The sequence below is a fragment of the Chanos chanos genome, chromosome 2 (genome assembly GCF_902362185.1).
Source record: "Chanos chanos chromosome 2, fChaCha1.1, whole genome shotgun sequence".
Lineage (NCBI taxonomy): Eukaryota > Metazoa > Chordata > Actinopteri > Gonorynchiformes > Chanidae > Chanos > Chanos chanos.
The window spans coordinates 18,028,154-18,051,639 of record NC_044496.1 but is presented as its reverse complement, the minus strand read 5'-3'; the positions used below and the strand labels follow the sequence as shown (position 1 = coordinate 18,051,639).

General features: G+C 39.3%; 2 protein-coding genes across 2 annotated transcripts; both read left to right on the top strand.

Annotated features, from left to right (window-relative positions):
• The first annotated feature begins 211 nt into the window (after nucleotides 1-211).
• dok4 (docking protein 4) lies at nucleotides 212-9,790 on the top strand. The gene is made up of 8 exons (XM_030765138.1): nucleotides 212-277; nucleotides 5,251-5,358; nucleotides 5,864-5,978; nucleotides 6,609-6,728; nucleotides 7,199-7,388; nucleotides 9,060-9,198; nucleotides 9,475-9,592; nucleotides 9,690-9,790. The coding sequence occupies exons 1-8, from the start codon at nucleotides 212-214 to the stop codon at nucleotides 9,788-9,790; spliced, it is 957 nt and encodes a 318-aa protein (XP_030620998.1).
• A 7,240-nt stretch (nucleotides 9,791-17,030) lies between these two features.
• Nucleotides 17,031-23,045, top strand: dnaaf1 (dynein axonemal assembly factor 1). The gene is made up of 10 exons (XM_030765137.1): nucleotides 17,031-17,142; nucleotides 17,375-17,525; nucleotides 18,150-18,241; nucleotides 18,457-18,678; nucleotides 18,821-18,987; nucleotides 19,115-19,236; nucleotides 20,706-20,902; nucleotides 21,241-21,638; nucleotides 21,741-21,785; nucleotides 22,788-23,045. Exons 1-10 carry the CDS (start codon nucleotides 17,031-17,033, stop codon nucleotides 23,043-23,045), a joined length of 1,764 nt encoding a protein of 587 aa, XP_030620997.1.
• Nucleotides 23,046-23,486: the final 441 nt, after the last annotated feature.

The window sequence follows — 23,486 nt, the reverse complement described above, 5'->3', positions numbered from 1 at the left end:
GAAAGAGAGCGGTGATGGAACTGAAGTGACGACTTGGTTGTCAAGAGGGAAAGTGAACAAAGAAGTTTGTAAAAGGGGAACCTTCTAGCTGAGAATCAAAAACAGAAGGAGTGAGATAAGGAAAGTGGTACTGGTTGGATTGGTGCTCTGCTGAAGAGAAGGCCTGGATGGTAACCTTGATCAGCTCCAGCAGACCCCAGGTTCCACAGAGATGGCCTCCAACTTCAACGACATCGTCAAGCAGGGTTATGTTCGAATGCGGAGCAGAAAACTGGGGGTGAGTGTGGAAAGCGGTTTGGATCATTTTCTGTTTGTTTACTGAAATCAGATAACTGTTACTCATTCCAGCTGCCGTTGAGTTCAGTTGGTGATGTGTCTTCATTTTCTGGTATCCTGTCTTGTGATAACTGACAGTATCTTACAGTATCCTGCAGCTGATGGGATTGTAATTAAGAAACATGATACAGTAGTTTAACTTACAGAGATTCACAAAGGAGAAATATCCCAAAGCAGTTTTTTTCCCTCTTCACAGATTATGAAATACTAGTTTTTCAATACTAGTCATTAACCCTTCATTTCATGTTTTCACATGCATTACATCCCTTTATAAAAAAATCTTTGTACTTGAGCAATATGAATGGATAAGTGTCATGCAATTATTTGAAATTAGAATAAGGAATTATTTGGGGAGTTTTCTTACTATTACATAGCTATTCATTTTGTGACTATGGGGAGAGTGATTCTTATATAGGAGGAAACAAAACTTATGTAGGGTTTTAAAAAGTTTCAGTTAGAGACTGAGTGAAAAAGTTAGGAATGAGTGAGGAAGAGGATGAATAATGAGCGGTGAAGGTGCAGGGAGAGGAGTACTCTAACAGGCATGAAGCTCTGCTATGATCAAAGCCACTGCACAATGAGCTGTGTGGTGTCTTGTCAGTTTCCCTTGTCTGCCTTGCATGTGTACATACGGTCGATGGCAGAACTGATTAGTCAGCTGGATTGTAGTTACCATGGCAGCTTGGGAGGGTTGTGACACATGCTTCTCTAGGGGGCAGTGGTGAATTAACTGAGCTAAGCTCGTACCCCACTGTTCCTCTCTCTGCCTTGCTCTCTCTCTTTCTCTCTCACACACACACACACTCACACCACACACACACACACACACACACACACAACACACATTCTTTTTCTCCACCTCTCTCTGTGTCTCATCTTTGTCAATCTGTACCCTCTGTATTCTCAGTTGTGCTGACTTCATCTCCGTTGTTAAACAAATGACTTGCCTCACCATAAGTCAATTTTCCCTGCTGTTCAGTGTTATGCTGTTGTGCATAAAGTGAACAATATCATAAATCCCTGCTTATGTGCCTTTAATGCAGCCTATATCTGTACTGCTGTTTTTCCCTCTGATCTGCTGGCCATGCAGACCGATAGGGTGCTTGTACATTTCTGTGAGACCTATAACAAAGTCTTCTCTCCATAAACCAAGCTACCTGATCAGAAAAGTGGACTTCCAGAGAAAACATATCCCTGTAAGACCACAGCTTTCTTAGTAATGACATATAGTATCCTTTTACAGTAATGAAACTTTGAAACGTGTGATAGCAGTTTGAAAATTGTTGCTGAGAGAGGACTCACCAGATTTAGAAGCTTTTATTGTGTAAAGTAATGACCTCGGTGTTCCTCTGTGAGTTATGTATTAGAACAGAACAGTTGACCTATGAATGACAGGAATCTATCTAGATTCAGACTTTCAGTGTGGATTCTGCTCTTGCTCCCAGTCCAGCTGGCCTTCACCAATCATAAAGCACCGATGTCACATAGGTTAAGATGTCTTTGGTGTAGCTATAAACGCAATCCCATCTCTCTCTTATTCCCCTAAATTTTCCATTCTTTCTCCCTTTCCCTTCCTTCACCTCTTAACCCAGCAACTCACATTCCCCTTGGGAGGCTAATTAGCTGCCCAGTATAACTCTAACTATCTTTTCCTCCCTCTCTGTCTGCTGATGGTGTCCACTTAGAGACCACAGAACCCCAATCAGGCTCATCAGAGGCTGTTTGGCATTCACCGCTCGTTGACAGTCTGTGTATCACTAACCATTGTGGCACAGCAGAAAAGCAGCCTTAATTGCTCCTCATACTGGCTTCTTGACTGGCTTCATAAGAGCAAGGAGAAGGAATGTCAGATGGCACACAATTAAAGTGAGACGTGCCGGATCGAACGGATACGGAAGCATATGGGAAAATAGGGACTGGGAGGATTAAGGACGGAAAAGCAAAGAGCTCACTGACTTCAAGTGATGTAGCGTATAGGGTAATGATTTTCTATGATCTGACTGGTTTGTGCATGTTGCCCCAGCTTCAGACCAATGTGCACAATGAACGAACAGTCGGCCCCTTTTATTCATCCCCAAAGGATTTCATGCACTTAGGATGGAGGCGTCGTGGATTTGATCTGGATTGACAGTAAATGATTGTTGTATAGTTTTGCCTTAGGAGGGCTTTAAGCCTGCTGAGTGCTCTTTCTGTAATAGATTTATTCCAAGACCATTTCAAGAAGCCAAACAGAGTTCAGTCAAGCCCAAAGGGAGAATTGAAAACCTGAAAGAGAGAAAAATACATTCATACTGAGTACCAGACTCTGCCTTGCTTGTTTAGCAAGTTAGCTTTGCTTAGAATCCAGCATATTGACGCCAATCTGCCTTGTCCTGAAGCCACCCTTATCTCTCTGTCACTTTAGACCCCTCTTTATTTCTTCAGTAGTTCTTTCTTTTCAACCATAATCTCTCTACCCTTCATTCTTTGTTCTTAAGGACTACCCGTTGTCTTCTTATCCACTCCTTATCCCCTGTTTTCTCCTCCTCTCCTCTTCTCTCTGTCTCCACCTCTGCTCCTGTGCAGGGTATTACCTTGTTGTCATTGCTGTAGTTATTGTGGTTAGACCCTCTCTTCCTTGGTCATAGGCCTTTTCCCTTATACAAATGATCACTGCTGTTTGAGGCCAAACTTATTTTTGTCAGCATGTGAACCCTTCACCTAAATCTGACTGGCCCACACTCAGCTGCAGTAACAGCATCCTAAGGGAAGAAGATTAGTGTAACTACATAGATAACAGACCAGAGAGAAGAGTATGCAATGAACTGTCAGTCTGGATATGGAATACAAACAGAGACAGTGGGGTATCTTAACATGGTGTGTGTGTGTGTGTGTGTGTGTGTATGTGTGTGTGTGTCTGTCTGTCTGTGTTTTCATGCACACATTTTTTGTATGGATTTATCTCATTCATGTTGTTATTAGATATAGGTGAGTAGTTTACTGTGAAAAATAGAGTGCTCTTCAAAGTGACACCATGCTTAAATGATAGGAGAAAACAGGCCTTTTTTCCTGAATAACAACACCATTAATAGTCCTGGACACCAGTGGAAATGCTGATTTTGTTTACTGTTAAGTATTAACTCGCATTCTAACCATAATTGATAATTTTGTTGTTCGCAAACAAACTGCTGTTCTCATGAGCTACACAATGGTCTCTAAAGTAGATGTAACATCAAAAGCTTGCCAACAGCGCAGTATTTTTATGCCATATAAATCCTCTCCAATTCCACCCACAACATCTGTGCTGTAACATTTTTGGAGCTGTTCAGTGAGGTATAGTATTTTTTCATCCTTTTATTTTCCTGCCTGAATGTAAAATATTTCCCAAAATCAATGAATTACAAAAATGCAAAAAGGAGAATGTTGGGCATGATGTCTTTTCAATGAAATCTGTTTATATGGCAAATAGATGATGACAAGCAATACAGGTTATAAAACAGACAATATAAAACAGGAAAACCTTCATAATTCAGCTCAAGGCCACATAGACAGCTTTTTTCTCATACCTCCCCAGTATGTGTGATACTTTCATTGGATGTGAAATGCCATCAGTAGAGGTTAAATGCAAAATGTCTAAAAACTCTCTCATGCATAGACAACAGTGAGGTGAGGAAAATTAGGCCTGAGGCATGTGGTTCTTTGTCTATACCTACAAGTGTTTGTGTAGTGTGTGGGTAAATCAGTCACTAAACTGGTAGCTTTGAGCCAAATTCTTTGAGTTAATTTTATGGAAGGAGTCTTATGTAAATGATATGAAAAGACTATTTTTCACCAATACACTGCTGTCACAAATAGTTTTGTTTATGCTCCATAGTAGAATATTTATGAAAGACATTGTGTTACTTTCTGAGGTTGATGTATTATATGTGTAATATTTCTATCATCCTTTCTTCTGTGTTTCCTCATCGTGGCCCCTCGGAACATTTTGTCTTACATTTGTTTTATTATGTCTTCTCACCTGTACCCTAAATTAACAGTGACAAAACACATGCTGGCAGTACTGTGTGATTCGCTGGCTTGTCTCCGGGTACAGATTGCTCATGCTAGAAAACTGAACAGTATATATCATAGATTAGAATAAGGTAATGTGGCAGTTGTTTGGACCTACTTCGAGGTGCCTTAGATTGAGGTTATCCTGGAAATCATGCTTTTGGATGACATCTCAAAGCACAGACTTTTTTTTTTTTTGTCTGATAGAGATAATGAGAGACAAGGTTGAGTTTGAACTTCTTTTTCTGTATGAGGGAGTGTGTAAATGTGCACCCATGCAAGAGAGTGTCATTTCATATTTGAATGCTGTCACATTAGTCCAGCATGTCAGCTGGTGTCCTCATTTCTGCCCATTGACACTGTGTATGATGCATAATTAAGGAGTTCTTTGTACCGTTTTTGGATTTCCTGTCACTAGGTTCACATACTCAGTTGTTTCAAAGGCAGGGAACCGTTGAAGCCCATTATGTGGTTACTTTTATTGAACCTTAACTTAAAGTGACTTTTAATCTAATGCGTTTCAAATGGTGTGAGTATATTCTGATAGTGTCTCGTGCTTTTACTCTTGTTGTAAAATATTCAATGATATTAGAAATTAAATGAATGAGGAGCACCTCCTAGGATATAAAAAGCGATGTTCTTTGGCAGCCAGGGATAGCTCTGCCTCTCTTCCAAAAAAGATGACGATAACAGTAACTCATTTTTCAAAACTTTTTGCTGTGTTTTTAGCCTCATCTACTGCCGCTACATCTTTTTCAATGTGTGTAGCGATAACTGCTAATTGATAACATGGTAAGCAATCATTGACGTGATCATTGTGACAACATCAGTGATATTGCCACTGCTTTGAATGTTTTAGTGTAGCAGAACTGTCCGGTATTTCAGATCTATCGCCGGTGTTGGCTGGTGTTTAAGAAGTCATCCAGTAAAGGACCACGAAGGCTGGAAAAGTACCCTGATGAAAAGTCCGCTTACATCAGAGCCAGTCCAAAGGTATGCCCTGTCCTCCAGCACAGAAAGTATATCATCGTTTTAGATTTAACATCTCATCGAAAGACTTCAGTGTGTTTGTATAGGTATTGTAGTGTATAGCACGATGCTTTTTGGGAAAACATGGAGTTGTTTGTTTTCGGTAAATTTGTTTTTAGGCGAGGATTTGTCATTGTCATTACAGCTGATACCCCACTATAACCTGTCTTTTCCTGTGTGTTGTCTGTATTGTTCTAACATTCAAATATATAACAATTATTTCACATTCAAGATATATTCAACAGATGCATACAATAGAGGGTGGTTAAAGATGTAATTACATTGTCACAACCTGCTTCACTGGACCACCAAGTTATAGATTAGCCTTTTACTTATAACAACACAGTCCTCTAGCAGAAGAGACTGAAGCGGTATTTCTCATTGTCCTGTATTTCGTTTCTCTGCCGAGCTGCCTCTGAGTGTGTCACTAATTATGAGGACGTGTTGTTCTCTTTCTCTGTAACCACAGGTGACAGAGATCAGTAATGTGAAGAATGTGACGAGACTTCCGCGGGACACCAAGCGCCAGGCCGTGGCCATTGTTTTCACAGATGACACCTCGCGCACTTTCACCTGTGAATCAGGTCCGACATCTGCACCTCCTGTGGTTTTTTTTGTTTTGTTTGGGGGGAGATTATGGCACGTACAGTGAACTCAGTAGCATGTGGAGGAGCATCTGTGGGTGCACTTTTATGGCGTTTTGTTTTGGTTTTGTTTGTTAATACCTGTCATCTCATTATGACAAAACAAGACCCTAGCACTGCTGCTGTGCCTGCCTGGAAGCACACGTTATTAGTCCTCTGTTGATATGACCAAGATAATTGTGAGCGTATTGAGGTAGGTAGATGACAAAGTAAAAATACATTTACATACCAATGAGATGTGCCTGAATAATAAATCTTATAATTTCCCAGGTTTTCTTTCTATTGTAGCAGAGGGGAGAGTTTTTCTTTGCCAGCTTTCTCTTCAGGCTCATTCACTCTACCCTCAGTCCAGCATTCTATACTGTGGCTTTTTGCAGCTTTTTAAGAAGGCCTACTGAAAACACGCTGTACCAATAAATTGAATTAAATTGAATATTTATTTAGCCAAGAACCCCTGAAGTTTCCAGTTTAAGGAGACAAGTTCTCAGAGTGTTTGCTGACATTTTTTAGTCCTGCTTTTTTTTTTTTCCTTTTCTTTTCTTTTTCTTTTTGCCCCACATGGGAACCCAGAGCTGGAAGCTGAGGAGTGGTTTAAGACGCTGTCAGTGGAGTGTCTGGGGACTCGGATGAATGACATCAGTCTGGGAGAGCCTGACCTCCTGGCAGCAGGAGTTCAGTGTGAACACACAGGTAATTAAGCCTGGCGTCCCCGTTTTAGCTCTGGGATCTACAGAACGCTACTGCTCCTGGCTGACTCTGAATTAGTGGCCCTAAGTTTCTCCTGCTCTCTGGTCAGACTGTGGCTCTTGTTATCAAGAACGTATCACCACATTTTTTAGATTTTTCTATGCATCATTCACAACAATCTCACTGAGCCCTGACAGTATTAAGGCCTCAAGGGACTACTTATTGTACATTTGTGTAATTATTTCACAGCCCCATCTAACAAAATGAGACAATGTCCTTATAGCCTCAGACTCTTCCTGCTCTTAGACAAACTGCTTTTCATATTCAGACATGATCAGACTTCTGCTGTGCCAGATGTGTGCAGGACAGCACACAACCATTAACTTTGCAAATAAACATTTCCTGGGTGAACCATACATTTCAAAGGTGTGACTAACTTGTTTGTTGTGGTTTGGTTTGGTTTGGTCTGACAGAACGTTTTAACGTTTTCCTGCTGCCCTGCCCTAACCTGGACATCTATGGAGAGTGCATGATGCAAATCACGCACGAGAACATCTATCTATGGGACATCAACAATCCACGCACAAAACTAGTTACGTGGCCCCTCTGCTCATTGCGCCGCTATGGACGAGATGCCACACGCTTCACCTTTGAGGCTGGAAGGTAAGATGCTGGAGCAAAGGTACACAGCAAAATTCTCAGTGTTGATTCTCTGGTGTTAAGCAAAAGTGTTAAATATAAAGTTGAATTGACACTGTAAAAACATGATTTAACACTAAAGGGATCAATTGCAAAGTAGAGTTGGTGTCATTGAGAAGTGCTGGAGATTCAACTCATACTACAGAGTTATGAGACCAGTGTAGGAAGAAGATAACACTTTCTGGTGTTAAGCAGAGTTCATTTTTAACTGTGTATAGAGTTATTGTGACACTGCATCTGAGTTGTATAATTAACACTTTAGGAAGTGCTAAATTAACACTGCAAAGATTGGGACAAAATAAACACCAGCATAGTGTTAAAATGAACTCTCTCAGAGTAAATTTAACACTGTAGAATTTTCTGTGTAGCCATGGAAACCAAGAGTGCCAGAACTGGAATTAATGAATATACAGTGCGCTGGTAAACAGAAAGATGTTTATGGGTAGGGGGCAAAACTTAATGACAGACATATGCTGTAGTCTAAAAGATTTTAGATTATCTCACTCTATTGTACGTCAGATCAGGTATTGCAGTACAGCAAGAGCAAATGAAATGATAGCAAAAGTACTTGTGCCAGAAATGGAGATGATGATGGTTTGTATCTGACTTTTGGAGAAATGACTGTTGGAGTTCTTCTGAGGCGATGGAGTTTAAGAAGGTTAAAGATGTGTCTGAGTCAGTCCTGGATGTCTTGCTGGAGGAGACATTGACATTGACAGAAGTGAGCTAACCTCACAAAGAGATTGATTGAATAGATAAGAGAAAATCAATAGAGAATGAGGTGTTCTTATCTTGTTCAGAGCTTTGATCAAATAATGAACAAGGATTTGTCACATCTACAGGGTGCCCCTGAAAGGACAAAGATAAGGCACCGATGAGAAGTGCTAAATGCTGTGCAACACTGCCACCTGGTGGACAGTTACATTGCATATTGAACATATTGAAGTATGTCTTTGTCATAGCTGATCAGATCACTGTATGTGAACATAATCTTGTTTACCAAGGTAGTTATTGTTTGTTATACCCTTGAAACTAACAGCACTTTACTCATGATAAAATGCATGTATGTATTGAAACAATGATGATACAATAAATGAACGATGAATATATTTGTCCATTGAAAAAAATAAAAGAAGTTGTTCATACAAGGTGTATAGCAGCTCAGTGTTTCATTCCCACTATTCATGTAATCCAGGGGGGCATTGAAAAACCAATAGCGTAAACCAGACATTTTTGATGACACAAAGGCAGGCTTTACTTGAAACATACAGAAAATAATTACATGCTTGACTGAATTCCCTTTCTCATTATGAATGAACAAGACATGTGGTTACAGTACATCAGTTCCAGCTATCTTTTACTCTCTCCCTTTGGTGAGAGTCTGTCATACAATTTCACTGAACTTGGAACTAAAGCAAATTGACTGTGTATTTTGTTGGAAGTGTGTGTGTGTGTGTGTGTGTGTGCGCACGCGCGCGCGTGTGTGTGTGCATGCGTGTGTGTGTGTGTGTGCACGCGTGCATGTGTGTGTGTGTGTGCGTGTGTGTGAGTGTGTGAGTGTGTGTGTGTGTGTGTGTGTGTGTGTGTGTGCATGTGTGTGTGTATGTTAAACAGTTTTCCCTGTGTGTTGAATAGGATGTGTGACAGTGGAGAGGGCCTGTACACCTTTCAGACCCGTGAAGGGGAGCAGATCTACCAGAGAGTCCACTCTTCCACACTGGCTATTGCCGAGCAGCACAAAAGAGTGCTCATGGAGATGGAGAAGAACAGTAGGGTAACTGTTGTATACTCTCAGATGGTTTCACACTTCATCTGGACTGTACAAGCCTGAGACAACACCATCAGCTTGTTCTTTCCCTCCGTGTTATTTCTCTGATACTTCAATTAACAGCTTCATTTAAACACATTCTGTTGAATTAGGAGACACTTATTGGCTCTTTAAACTGCTCTAACTGTCTTTCTCTGTCTCTGGTCTCCCCCTGTCTTTCTCTCTCTCTCTCTCTCTCTCTCTCTCTCTCTCTCTCTCTGTCTCTCTCTCTCACCATCTCAGCTCTTGTCAAAGAGTTCAGAGGCCGGCTCATACCCCTGCACTCCCACAGCTATCTTGCCTCGAAGTGCCTTCTGGCACCACATCACTGGATCATCAGGAGGAATGGAGTCTGCTAATGGTAAATCATCTCACAGCTGAACAAAAAGTGCGGTCAGCGTGCGGACCAGTCGTCTGCTGACACCACCTTTATAACACTTCTGCTCTTGTCGTTTTAGGTGAGATGTATGGCAGCTCTCAGCTCTCAGGAGCTGACACAGACCTGTGCTCTACTCGACGTCAGCACCCCTCACATTACCCCCCCTACCCAACCCAGTGAGAGACTTTGAGGACACGTCTGCTGGTTTTTACCACTGTACCTTCCTCAGCACTGCACATTGGCCCACCTTCGTCCACTCCTGTGTCAGTCCGGGTGGTCGGAGTTTTGGGCCTTCGCAGAGAGAAAGAGAGAGAGAGAGAGAGAGAGAATGGCCTGTGAAGCTGAGCAGACTCTTTGGACCAGGGCTATTTATTCCCACTGAACCATAACAGAACAAAAGCAAAGCAAAAAAAAGAAACCCTTGCTTTGGTGATGGAGCTGACTTCCAGCAGTGTGGAGTAGCCTGTAGTGGCGGTGCTGCTCAATCCAGGTTTCTGTTGGAGCCTGACGACTTCCCCCCGTTTATTTGCATCATGCACGCTCTCACTCTCTATGCATGCAAAACGAACAGCCTGGAGGACTCTGGAGGAAGTTTAGAAGTTATGAAATTAGCAGCTGGATGAATGAGGCTGAATTACGGGGGCCCTGTAGGGGGAACTTCTATACTTCCACTTAAACCTCACATGAGCTTAACATTATAAGCTGTTTTTGGGAACACCCTCAAACGATCCTGCTATCTAACACAATAGCAATGATTGTGTCTCTTGCTTAAAAAAAAAAAACATAACCTCAGTTTGACAGACATGTCTGTAAGGCATAAGCCTACATCTACCCAGAGAAAATACAAAATCTATTGTTGGATAAAAAAATCATGAACTCTTATAGAGGCCACTTGTCCTTCAGTCTATTTCATTGTCATTTTTTTTGTCTCTCAGAGTAGACATCAGGTAGTTTAAACTTGAAAATTCAACTCTGCGTTCTCCAGACTGATGAAAGAGTTTGTATCATTACAAAAGGAAAATGATGAAAAAAAAGAAGAAGAGCTGTCATTTTTATTCTCTTGCATTTTTTTCGTCAATAACAGACAGTATGAGGTTGTTCATCATTCATTCAACTTCTTAGTCCCTGAAGTTACTGACCTAATGAAGGAAATGTCAAACTGAAAAAAAAACAACATTGTGTCAGGAGAGTTTCTGGAAGGTCAAAGGCTTTAGATCTCTTAAATCCATCTGTTATAAATCTCTTAAATCCGCTGTTACATGTCTCACTCTCAGCCCTCAGAGTCAGTCAGCGTAGTACAACAGGTTATTTCACGCTTTGCAATAGGTGCAGTTCTCCGTACATTCTTTGAACTCCTTATTTATTCAAGTAGGTTTGAAAAACACCTGCTGAAATAAAGGGGGTTTTTTTCCTCTTCAGTCAGTAGGACCCATTGGGGTAAAAATGATGCTTTATGTTGTGACATTTTTTGTGAAAAATTTGGGGGTTTTTTTCAGTTTCCTAACAAAGCACAGTTTGAATGTTATTGTTCAACACTGCCTTTCTCATGACTGACCCTTATCCAGAAACAGGCCTCTGTCAGACTCCAGTGCATCATCCCAAACCAGTTCATGTGTACCATCTGAAAGAGAAAAACTAGACACTAAGAATCGCAGCACATGCATCATAGAAATAGTCTCCTCAGTTGTTTGGGTCTCCACCAAATTCTTTCGATGTAAATTGGGGTTATCTTTCTTCTGTTTTCAGCCACTTCTGTTTTCTTCATGCTAGTAGTTGACATTTCTATGAGGACCTTTTTTAATGGAAGTATTATGTGCAGATACAGCACAACTGTTTCTTTCTTTGAATTTGTTGCTGCCAAGTCATCCATATATTGCACTATTCTTTACTGGGCTGTACTGAGCTGCATACTACATATTTTTGTAGAGTAGCGTGTATCAAACCCTTTGAGCTCTGATGTGGACATTAGAACTACACCACACTCAATAATCTGTTCAATGATCTGTGATACCTTTCTATCTGTGGAAGGTTAGGTTATGATTAGCCTAACAGTTTCATTGTTTTCTCCCTCTTTTAGGATGACAGTCAGACAAAGAAATCTCTAATTTAATGGTGTGGTGAATTTTACAACATTAGAAATGAATTTGTTATGTTTTTAAAGCTATTTTTTTTTTTTTGCACAGTGTCTGTTAGGATATATTTGTAGCACAAGAGAGAAACTTGGAAAAACTGACTGTGCCACCTGCTAATGCAATGTCAACAGAGCTGTGTAATATTCTAAAGAATAGAGCAGTCTGCATGACATCATGACTAGTTATTCATTGCTGGAGTCCACTGTCATAAACACATGTACACACAATAATGATTATTTATGTCACATAAAAGGGCTACATTTTAATTATATCCCCCCTATCTGATTTTTTTTTTTAATTTACACTTATGTAATGCAGCCTTGTTGCTTCCTTGGCCTCATGTATATAAATCTATTTATTTCACATCAAGTGATGTGTCAGACTCAGCGATGCTTGCCTGTGCGTGCGTGTGTGTGTGTGTGTTTGAGAGAGAGAGAGAGAGAGAGAGTAAAAGATGAACAGAATTGAGTCCCTCCACTTTTCTCTTCATTGTGTCAGCCTAGTTTTACGTTTCAACTGTAACCAGTTTGGAGACTTAAAACTTTGAAATTTTTACAAATTGTCAGTTGAAATAATTATCTGCTGGTCACTGGGTGTTTGTGGGGACTTTCAGTTAAAACATAAATTTCACATTTATCACTGCAGTGGTACGTTAACATAGATGTGGTGTAAAACGTTTCTGGAATATGTATTTTTACATTGTGTTATGACACACATAGAAACACAGTGAAAACTTTTACACAGGCCAAAAGTATTCTGTATTAGTGGTCTTCACTGGTGGGAGAGCATAGATGCATTATGTCTGTTGAAGCAGTCACTTCTCTATCTAAGTAAATCTCGTTAAAAGTAAACACAGTGCAACTTCTTTACGTCTTCTTGGAATGTGAAATGAAGACTGTTGTAGTACTTGAACATTTGAAATTGCAAAGACAAAGTCTGACTACTTCTTGGCTCCGCTACCATCACATTGCCCTGGTTCACTTTACTTCAGTGTTAGAAATTTTAACAAAGGCTGTAAGGTTTATTGATTTAGGAGTACTATTCCTCATTGTTAAAATGATTACATGCTACAGAATGCACCCCATTTTTGTGCATTAGCTAGATGCAAAACACTGTTCTTACTTGTACTTGCCAAACTTAAAATAAGAAAAATATTTAAAAATGACACAGTGAAATATCACTCAAGGTAAAAAAAAAATCTCCATTAGTACTGAATGGTCATCTAACTGTTTAAATTACCGCTGTTATGATTTTGCGTGGAGAAAAATGTAACGTTTTAAACAATGTATCACTGTCACACACTTTTCACATCATTCTTCTATTTTAAAAAAAAACAGTGTTTGTAATGATGACTCAGTTAGAAATGGTGTGTCAGGAAAAATGAGAATCAAAGAACAACATTTCATACACGGCAAAAGATGTATGAGCACACAACCGTAATAATATTGTGCTTCTCTTCAGTATAACTGTCTGTATTAGATTTCTTAGCAGGCACTACGCTAGAGAAAACAGCAAATAGTATTGTGCATCCACATGTACTGAGCAGACATTTTTCCTTTTCATGTCTTTTTACAGAGGCTTCATCACTGTTCTGGAAAAAAAAAAAGAAAAATATACAGTGAGGTCCTATTTCTTTGTACCTTGTTTAGTACAAAGAGTTCCATGCCATTTCTCAGTCCCTGTACAGACTTTTAATCATTGAAAATTAAGGAGAAAATTACAACAACATGAGCCCATGAAATATTTCAAATTGTAGGGATTTTTCTGACGAGATCAGATGTATGAAATGTAAAAAGGTTTTCTGAAGTATTGATTATTATACTCAGAATGTGAAAATGCTAAAGTGACATCATTCACCTTTCATTTGTCAGATTTGTGTGATGTGGCGATCATTATTTTAAAAGAGGAGTGAAGCATTAACTTTGAGTTGTTAGGTTTCCTATGTAATTCATTCATGACAGCATGTTTCCATGGACTGAGGCCTCTTTGCATGAGTTTTATCCACTAAAAAAGCCATGGGTGTCCTGTGATGTTTGTGGTACAAACTTTTACAGGTTTTTTTTTTCAATAAAATGTTTTCACATCACAAAATACATATGGTTAACATTGTTATTCATATATTTAACCAAAAATTATGTTTGTAGATACAATAAACAGATGTATTAAAAGGGAGGTATTTATATACATTTTAGAACCAAAAATGATTTGACATGTAGTCACAGATGTGTGCAGTTGTTGTCAATACAGATAATTAGCCACTCTTCTGGAAACCATTTCAAACTAAAGCTTACACTGAAAAGGACATTGAAAGGACTTGTAAAATGTGGCAGAACAAGTTTCAGTTTCTTTAAACCTCTAAATCCTTGTGCTGTCTAAAATGGTGCTTTAACTCAACCCTCTGTTTTCCACATGCTAATGTTAATACTCTGACAGGGTATGTGGCACCAGTATCTTGTTTGTGGAAATTGCTTCTTTATGCTAGCACATCTTCCTGTGCTCATTCACATCAGTTCTCATGATTAGCAATTTGTAACATGAGGAAGAACTGAAAGTTCATTGCTGATTTGGTGTAATCATGATGGAGTGAATAACCATCATATTTTTTCAAAGGTGTTTTGTCAATACAGACTGAGCTCAGAATGCACTGATGAACTTCACAAGACTTTTTCACTTTGCTGGATCCTTAGATTGGCTGAAATGGAATATCACAAGGCAATGGAGGTGTTTGGGGTCATTAAAAAATGGGATGTTAGGGCTGCGTCTATGTTATCATTTGATCATTTTGTTCATGCAAAGCCAGAAAACCATTGTGCTTTATGTGAATTTGTTGTCTTGGTAATTGGTTATATCCGGCTCTCTTTCTGAAACAGGATATTTAAAAAGATAGCCAGACATTAGTCAGTTCAGATAGCAAATTTCATTATCAGCTCTGTAACCAATCTCTGGAGATAAATAAATGCCATTATAAACGACTGATACCACACAGATTGTAGGAGATGGCTTTTTCGAAACTACAAAATCAGAAGCAAGGTTGAGCTGTAACATTTTTATTCTGGATACTTTTGAAAAGTCTCCTCAAGGTAGGACCCTCCCTTTCCACTGTTTATAGTTTATTCATTCTTTCCACTGTTTATAGTTCATTCATTCTTTCCACTGTTTATAGTTCATTCATTCTTGTTCAGTTGAATATATTTTGAAAACCTTGTGTTTATTGAACCATACACAGAATTCAATATCTTACATTGTTGATCTTGAATTCAAAAACAGTTAAATAAAAATATATTGCTATGGATATGATACTGAGGGAGAGAGAGAGAGAGAGAGAGAGAGAGAGAGAGAGAGAGAAGCAGAGGTCTTTACACCAGTTAACACTGTAAAATTACAAATTTTCATACATTTATAACGTTTTAAACTAAGGAAGCTGATTTGTATCAACAGGCTTGCCTCCATTCACTTGTGGACTCTTCGGTGTAGAAAAATGGAAGTGTCCCATAAAAACAGTCCATAGTCCTTGGAGCCTTAAAAGATCCTAAATGAGAGATGGAAAGCAACAATACACAAATACCATACATGGGATTTCATGATTTTGAACAATTGCTTACCATGTCTTCAGCTGAAATTGTCTCCAACTGGGTGATTTTTTCCATTGCACTCCCTGTGATCTGTTTGGCCATTTTTGGATTATGCTATATGATCAGGACTGACCGTGTAGCCCCTGTTTTTGTAATCAACCTTTTCATCTCGGACATTATCCAGATCTGTTCCAGGCCAGTCGTGCAGGCACCCCCAAAAAGTACAGGAGAGATGGTTGTATCTGTTCTTTATTTTTTTGCGGTGCTGAGTAATGTTAACTTTATGGTGTGCATTTCTCTCGAGAGATATGTTATGATCACCCACCCTGTTTGGTACCGATGTCACCACACAATTAAACTCTCACTCTTCGTCTCCTTGTTAATTTGGATAGTCTCTATGATTGAAATCAGCATAGTTTGTTTGGTCATGATGACTGGACACCTGACAATTCAATATGTTTTTATCTTAATTGTGTTTATTGTGCCCTATCCATTGGTTGTATTCTCCTATGTGAGTTCAAGAAGAGCTCTCTCCCATTCAATTTCGATTTCTCTTCATGAGAAGAAGCGAATTTTAAGAATGCTTGCCCTTGTGATGTTTAGCTACACGGTGATATTCTTACCCCACATCGTTTTTGTCACAGTTTTTACAATATCCTCTGAACATGGAAAAAAACGCTTTATGATGTGTTTGCGGGTCACTTCGAGCACTCTGATGTTTCTGAATCCACTTGTTGACTCCTTGCTCTATGTGTTTTTGAGGAGAGACACAAAAAACAAGCTGAAAATCTATTGCTGTTCAAAGATGAGGAACCAGAATCACACATGTGATCCTTCTGCTTGCCCTCCTGAGACTGATCAAATGGAAACCAGTGTCTAGAGTAATTATAAAGAATTATAATAATACTGGGGCATTAAACATTTTCCGGTTTTATTGCTTAGGCTTCTAACATTGTAATTACAATACTCACTAGAAACGAATTGGTGATAACTGTAGAGTACATTCACTTATTACAGAGTTCCTTTCGATTCTAGGTTAAAAACTGTAGCCTCTTGGCAAGTAAAAAAAAAAAAAGAAAGAAAGAAAAAAGGTTAGTATACAATTTTTTTTAAATAATTTAACTTATGAATGTTGTTTGCTTGCTTTGCAGAGGTCTTTTCACTTGTTTAGGTTTTAGTGTCTTTGGTATTAAACTGTTTCATTCTTATGCTTTTGACAACCAGAGAAACTGCCTACCGATGTTGCTCTACCACACAGTTTTCTTTATTAATACATTTATGCCACAGTTGGAATGGGAAGAGGCTGCAGACAGAGTGGATATGTGATTGCCATCTTTTGTCTTCATCTGGAATTTTGCAGATAGATATATAGATAGACGATTCGTATACGCATAAATCGCATGCGGATACGTACTTCGGATTGTTTACCAATCAAACAATCTGAGGTACATATCCGCATACGAATTTGATAGTCATCCAGTTCATCCAATAGAAATAGCAGCTGGGTTGAGTGGGTGTTACTATTCTGGTCACTATGGTAACATAATTGCCAAGTTTACTAACAGTAAATAGATAACAACTGTGTTGGGAGCTTAAATTAGACCGAAAAACTATCAAAAGTGACGTTTTTAGTTTAGGCACTTTAGCCATTTGTTATTAGTTTCCAGTAAAACGATTCCCCATATCGAGCACAATTTTCATCTAGACCACAGAAAAATGCTTACAAAACCCAGTGATTGTTCGGCGGCGGGTGAAGGAGATGAAACGCTGGTTCAGTCTGCTGATGCCGGGGCGTTCATTCATGAAGCCTCTGTGCTTTTCACACCAGGTAAGGTAGCATGCCGATGTAAATTAAAGAACGACAGCCCCACTCTCGTTTAACTTAACTTAAAATTAAAATGATGGAGTTATTTAATAGTAGTAATGCGAAGTCTCCTTTAATAATGGTTTTAAAATGTGAGCAACTGTCTAATTGGATCAACTGCTTTCTTAAAGCAGACTAAAATGTTAACATGTATTGTAGTACACGTTTATTCGTTAATTTTCCCTAACATTCTCAGACACTAGAAGCCTGGGTGTTAATGAAAAAGACACTGAAACGAATAACGGAGCTGTAACCCAACGGAACGTCGCCAGTGAACTCTCCGTAAACTCTAACACCGGTAATGCTAGCATAGCATCTGAAACTGAGAGCAAGGATCGGGGTCCCAGGTAATTTCTTACACATACATGTAGCGGTATAAATCATAGGTAGAAGTAACAGAATTTCATCCAAAAACACGTGTGTGTGTGTGTGTGTAAAATTGTACATTCTAGCTGCCCCAACACACGCAGCTTCACAGAGTGCATATACAGACAGCATTCAATACAGTTTTAAGAGCCACTAACATATGTTAGTATAACAAACAATCCCTTAATTATCTGTCATTTCCTGGGCTACTAACTATGTTTTTCCTAACAAAATCAGATCTGGGTCAATCTTATGTACTGTGTACATCTTTTTGAATGATCCAAATATCGACAAGGTGTTTTGCTATTTTTCTTCCCTGTAGCTGTCATATTTGGTGGCAGTAAGGCAATAAGCTTGCGAGAAAGTAGCAGTCGAATCAAAGTTCCAATTACTGAGACCCATAATTATATTATAGTATACTGAAGGTGGAATAGTGATGTGGCAGTCTTATTTGATGGGCTTTAGTTTTTCTGTCTTACTAGGTTTGATTTTACATGATCACATATTGTATCAAAAAATATTGTGAAACCAGTTATTATTATCTGGGGCATTATTTTTGCCATAAGAAGTGTCCTTTATCTTAGCGGTTGTTGTGTTTCTATTAGAATTACCAAGAAGTTTTTACGTGATCACTGTAAGCAGAACAAACTGTACATGACTCCATGGTTGAATGACACACTTTACCTTCACTTCAAAGGTTTGAACTTTTTTCTTATCTTGTGCACTTTAGGGCTACTATGTGTCATATACATTAAATGTAAAAGTAGAGTATATTAACACAACATGATTTGAGTTGTTCTGTGCTTTTTATCTCTCTGTAATGTATCAGTTATGTTCACAGCATGACTCTCTCTCTCTCTCGCTCTCTCTCTCTCTCACACACACACACACACACACACACATGTATTTCAGGCTTCTCTGTAATAGAGGGTTTAGAGGAGTACACAGGATTGCGCTGTCTGTGGTTGGAATGTAATGGAATTCAAAGGATAGAGAATCTGAAGAATCAGACAGAGCTTCGCTGCCTGTTTCTCCATCAGAACCTCATTCATACTTTGGAGAACCTAGAACCACTCTGCAAACTCAACACTCTGAATGTTTCACACAACTACATCAAGGTCATTCAAAATATCTGTGAGTGTACAAGCACAAACACACACACACACACACACACACACACACACAAGCATCCTTTGGTCCAAATGTGGTGTGACATCACTTACGGTGAAATTAATATATATTTTATATATTATTATATATCTGCTTTGCTTCACAGCTTGCCTGACTGAGCTTAGTACGCTGCAAATATCCCACAATTCACTGGAGACCGTGTGTGATGTGGAGCAGCTTTCCCTCTGTCCCTCCATCAGTGTTCTGGACTTGTCGCACAACCGTCTTAATCATCCAGACCTCATCAGCGTACTGGAAAAGATGCCAAATCTGGTAGAAACATAAAAATCCCCTTGCCCTAATGTAAATGCCAGTATACACCTACATACATAATAATGAAAGTCTGTCATTGCATTGTCACTCAGCATTGTCTTTGCTTGATTGTATCTTGGTGTCTCAGAGGGTACTGAATCTGATGGGTAATGAAGTGATTAAGAAAATCCCAAACTACAGGAAGACTCTGATTATTCGTCTGAAGCAGCTGACCTATCTGGATGACCGGCCGGTGTTTCCAAAAGAGAGGTTAATAGCATGTATCACTTTATTGTGTGTATTTCTGTGTGGACATTAGGGCTGGGCGGTATCAAGGTATTACGGTATACCGGGGTATTTAGAAATACCGAAGGTATGAGTTTCAATATCATCAAAAATACAGACGCTTCTCTTTTTCTATATCCGGATACGATGATGCTGTATGAGGTGAGGTATTGTAGTGCGCAGCAGGCGCCACCAGAGGCTAGTCTACTGGTAACAAAGATGGCGACTGCGAGTGGTGGAGATAACGTAGGGCTAGTAAAAAAGAAAAATGTTTCTGCCCCTGTCTTGGAGTATTTTGGGTTTCATCCCGATGATAGCTGTGATCCAGCCAATCTGGACGAACCTGTGTGTACTATTTGCTATTTTTATAAAGATATAAAATGAAATTAATTTATTACAACAGGGAGCTTAGCCAACAGAAAAATTATTTGTGGTGACCACTCGCACACCGGAATGATATTTAATATAAGTCACGGCGACCTCGCCCATAATTTTATGTGTTCACAAACCAATCTACTGTTAGTAGATTGGTTTACTACGTTTCCCATACATCTTAGGGGGTGATTACGTTGTGTGTTCGGCGGCGACGAGGATGCGGAGTGGTGTTGGAATAAACGAATGGTGATCTTTCTTTTTGACGCTTCAAAAAGGAGTTGTCTCAGCGTTTCCCTAACGCCTAGCTTTCTTGCTGGTGATCCTGTTTACACTCGGACGATTCGTGAGTTAGCAGTGCATGGTGGCTAACGCAGTTTCGCTCAAATTTCTCCTAGTTTATCAATTAAATATGACTAGATGTGGAATCATGAAAATATCGCCAAATACAACTTTATCATCAGATGACTTCTTCCAACTACAAAACCAGTTTTTTTAGCCACGGATTTTATTCAACTGCCAGTCTGCCACCACCACCCGCACATCATCTTTGTTCAGCTGATCGGTATCCGCCGCGGCAGTCTCATTGGGTCTTCTAGCAGGGTATGCTGAGAGAAGGGCGCTTATTTCCTGTGTATTCATTATTCAATGTGCCATAAGTATTTAAACCCAGCAAGACCTATCTAAGTAGGCTAATTGCATATCTATTACACAGCATCATAGGCTAGACAATGTTGTACATGTTACGACTTCTATCACCAGCAGCCGTTTTTTTTAATAACATAAATACTGTCATATACCGAATACTCCGGCAAAATGTCCGGAAGGTATGACGGTATGGAAAAAATAGATACCGACCTAGCCTACAGTGAACATGGGCTCATAGTTAATCAAGATGTTGTAATTGCTTGTCAAATGGGGTCTTGTCAGCCTGATTAATGATTTCCATAGGTTGCATCTGTTATTTTAGCAATAATTCAGGAATTTTTCACTGGGCCTGTGAGTATGTTGATTATTTAAACAGTAAGTCAGGAACCACTTGGTCAAAGGATGTTTATACCTCTGTGCTTGATGGTATTCAGGGCATGTGCAGAGGCCTGGGCCTCAGGGGGTTTGGAAGGAGAGCGGAAGGAGAGGGAATTATGGCAAACTCGGGAAAGAAGAAAGATCCAGGAGAGTTTGGATGCTATGATGAAAATTAAGGAGAGAGCCCAGCAGAGACGGCAAGCAACAGAACAACAGGAGAGAGGTATACACTTGCAATGTCACACACTGGACAGTAGGGTGAATTGTTAGGCCAAAGCTAACACATAAATAAACCATGAATGAACTGCTTACTATAGTAATGTGTGAGTCAAACTAGAGATTTTCAGGCACGTGGAAAATCTGTTTGATAAAAGGGACAGGTTAAATGATAAGTAATGTGGAGCGTTTAATAATAATTGTCCCTGTGAGTTTGATATGTTGCCTTGAAGATGTTACTTTTCACCAAACGTAAAGGGCTAATAACAGCGTAATCTTAGATTCAAATATCTTTTATTCTACTCATGGATAAACACATGCAAATACAAGTTTGTGGCTTCCTCACAGTCAAATTTGAACCTCTTAAACCTGCAGTAGAGGAGCAGAAGTGCCCTCATGAGAACATCAGTGAAGACCAGAACTTCCATTCTTCATCTGACAAAGAGCAAAGTTGTCCGTCATCATCTGAGAAAGGGCAAACCGTCCAATCAGCACCGGAGATGGGGCAGACTCCCCAGTCAGTATCAGCTAAGGACCTGATTCTCCAGTCAACAGAGAGAACACAGATTTTCCAATCAGCGTCAGAGACAACACCTCATTTGGCCTCAGAAAAGCAGAAAGAGAAGTGCACTGAGGCAGAGCCATCAGTGTCTGACCCAGGGTCAGTGGGTTCTACCCTAATGGCTGGCCAGGGTGCTCTAATCACTGAACTGGAACCAGAGGAGCAGATAGAAACTCTTGTTTTGCCTGATCCCCCTAGGCTGACAATCAGCGTGAGTCTCTGACCGCTTTGTTATTCTCTTTAAACAATAAGTCAACCTGATCTTAAATGCATTACCTTTACATTTTAATGTAATGAAGCTTCTTTCACTCAGGACCTGCCAGACTTGGAGGAGCTGGACAGCAATCAGACTTATAATGTATCCCCTCAGGTAAATAAGAAAAAAGCACAGAGATAAGAAACCAGTTGTGTATTTCTCTTTTGCAGTGTATAAAAATATGCGGTACTGCAAGGTTGGTGTAAATTTATACTGCATTCATTTGAGTCATTTTGCCTGAAATAACTGCAAAGTTTTGTATTCGTTTCGATTGTAATTATTGATTTTGAGCAGAGCTGAATCATGAATCGAATCAGAAGTTGAATTAAGCATCTAATTCAAATAGTTAATGCTCAGATACTTTGGATTTAGCAGTTAATGATAAAATGTGAAAAAAGCGCCTTTGTAACTTTTGATTTTGAGGTTTTATTGGAGACTTTGTGGAGTTCGCTTTAGCCTTAGGTTAGTCATTTAAGATTGTGGAGTTCACTTTAGCCTTAGGTTAGTCATTTAAGATTGTGGAGTTCACTTTAGCCTTAGGTTAGTCATTTAAGATTGTGGAGTTCAGTTTAGCCTTAGGTTAGTCATTTAAGATTGTGGAGTTCACTTTAGCCTAAGGTTAGTCATTTAAGATTGTGGAGTTCAGTTTAGCCTTAGGTTAGTCATTTAAGATTGTGGAGTTCACTTTAGCCTTAGGTTAGTCATTTAAGATTGTGGAGTTCACTTTAGCCTTAGGTTAGTCATTTAAGATTGTGGAGTTCAGTTTAGCCTTAGGTTAGTCATTTAAGATTGTGGAGTTCACTTTAGCCTAAGGTTAGTCATTTAAGATTGTGGAGTTCACTTTAGCCTTAGGTTAGTCATTTAAGATTGTGGAGTTCACTTTAGCCTTAGGTTAGTCATTTAAGATTGTGGAGTTCACTTTAGCCTTAGGTTAGTCATTTAAGATTGTGGAGTTCATTTTAGCCTTAGGTTAGTCATTTAAGATTGTGGAGTTCAGTTTAGCCTTAGGTTAGTCAGTTAAGATTGTGGAGTTCAGTTTAGCCCTAGGTTCTGCCCTTCAGATTGTGCTGGTTACTTTTCAGCAGCTAACACTTATTTTTTCAGACTGTTTTCCGTCCAAAAATCGAGATTATCTCGCCCAACGACAGCGATTCGGACGTGGATGTACCTACGTCTGCAGAGGATGTGTCCAGTTTGAAATATTCTAGAACAGGCAGTCCTGACCAGACTGAGCTCTTCATCAGCATTTCCTCCAAAAACATGTTAATTGGACAGGAGGCAGCTGTGGACCCAGAGGCAGGTGATGCCAGGCCTGTAGGACAGGAGGCTAAAAAGAAATGTCTGATTGAAGAGTTGGATTAATTCTGACACAATACACACAAACAGACAAACTCTTTCAATTTTGTTGCTCTTTATGTGAACTTGATATAAAATTTGTTTGGGTTTTTTTGTTGTTGTTGTTATGAAACACAATATTTTGGTAATATGTATATAGAGGATAAAATTCACAACCCATCATGGGTTGACTTATGAGTAAATTTTGTTTGTGTTAAAACTGTTATCTTGGGTCTCAGATCACTTTAAGTTATATAAGTGTTCTTGTTAAAGTTTGTGTTACCCAATAAATTACCATTGGAAAGCCACTCAGGTAGTTAATAATGTTTATGTTCATTTACTCATTACATGTTGAGGAGAAAGCAAAGCATTCAAAAAATGATTATAGCAACAAACCTAAAAAAAATGTCTAGGTTGTATGAAAATACTTACATGTAGTTTATTTGAAGTGTTTTTGCAGATGAAACT

What these genes read in the sequence shown, in the direction of transcription:
- dok4 (XM_030765138.1), top strand. Translation starts at nt 212, where the DNA reads ATGGCCTCCAACTTCAACGACATCGTCAAGCAGGGTTATGTTCGAATG. An exon ending in ACATCAGAGCCAGTCCAAAG is followed by an intron (nt 5,359 to 5,863) that starts GTATGCCCTGTC and finishes CTGTAACCACAG; the next exon opens with GTGACAGAGATCAGTAATGT. An exon ending in CACTTTCACCTGTGAATCAG is followed by an intron (nt 5,979 to 6,608) that starts GTCCGACATCTG and finishes ATGGGAACCCAG; the next exon opens with AGCTGGAAGCTGAGGAGTGG.
- dnaaf1 (XM_030765137.1), top strand. Translation starts at nt 17,031, where the DNA reads ATGCTTACAAAACCCAGTGATTGTTCGGCGGCGGGTGAAGGAGATGAA. An exon ending in CTCTGTGCTTTTCACACCAG is followed by an intron (nt 17,143 to 17,374) that starts GTAAGGTAGCAT and finishes TAACATTCTCAG; the next exon opens with ACACTAGAAGCCTGGGTGTT. An exon ending in AGCAAGGATCGGGGTCCCAG is followed by an intron (nt 17,526 to 18,149) that starts GTAATTTCTTAC and finishes TGTTTCTATTAG; the next exon opens with AATTACCAAGAAGTTTTTAC.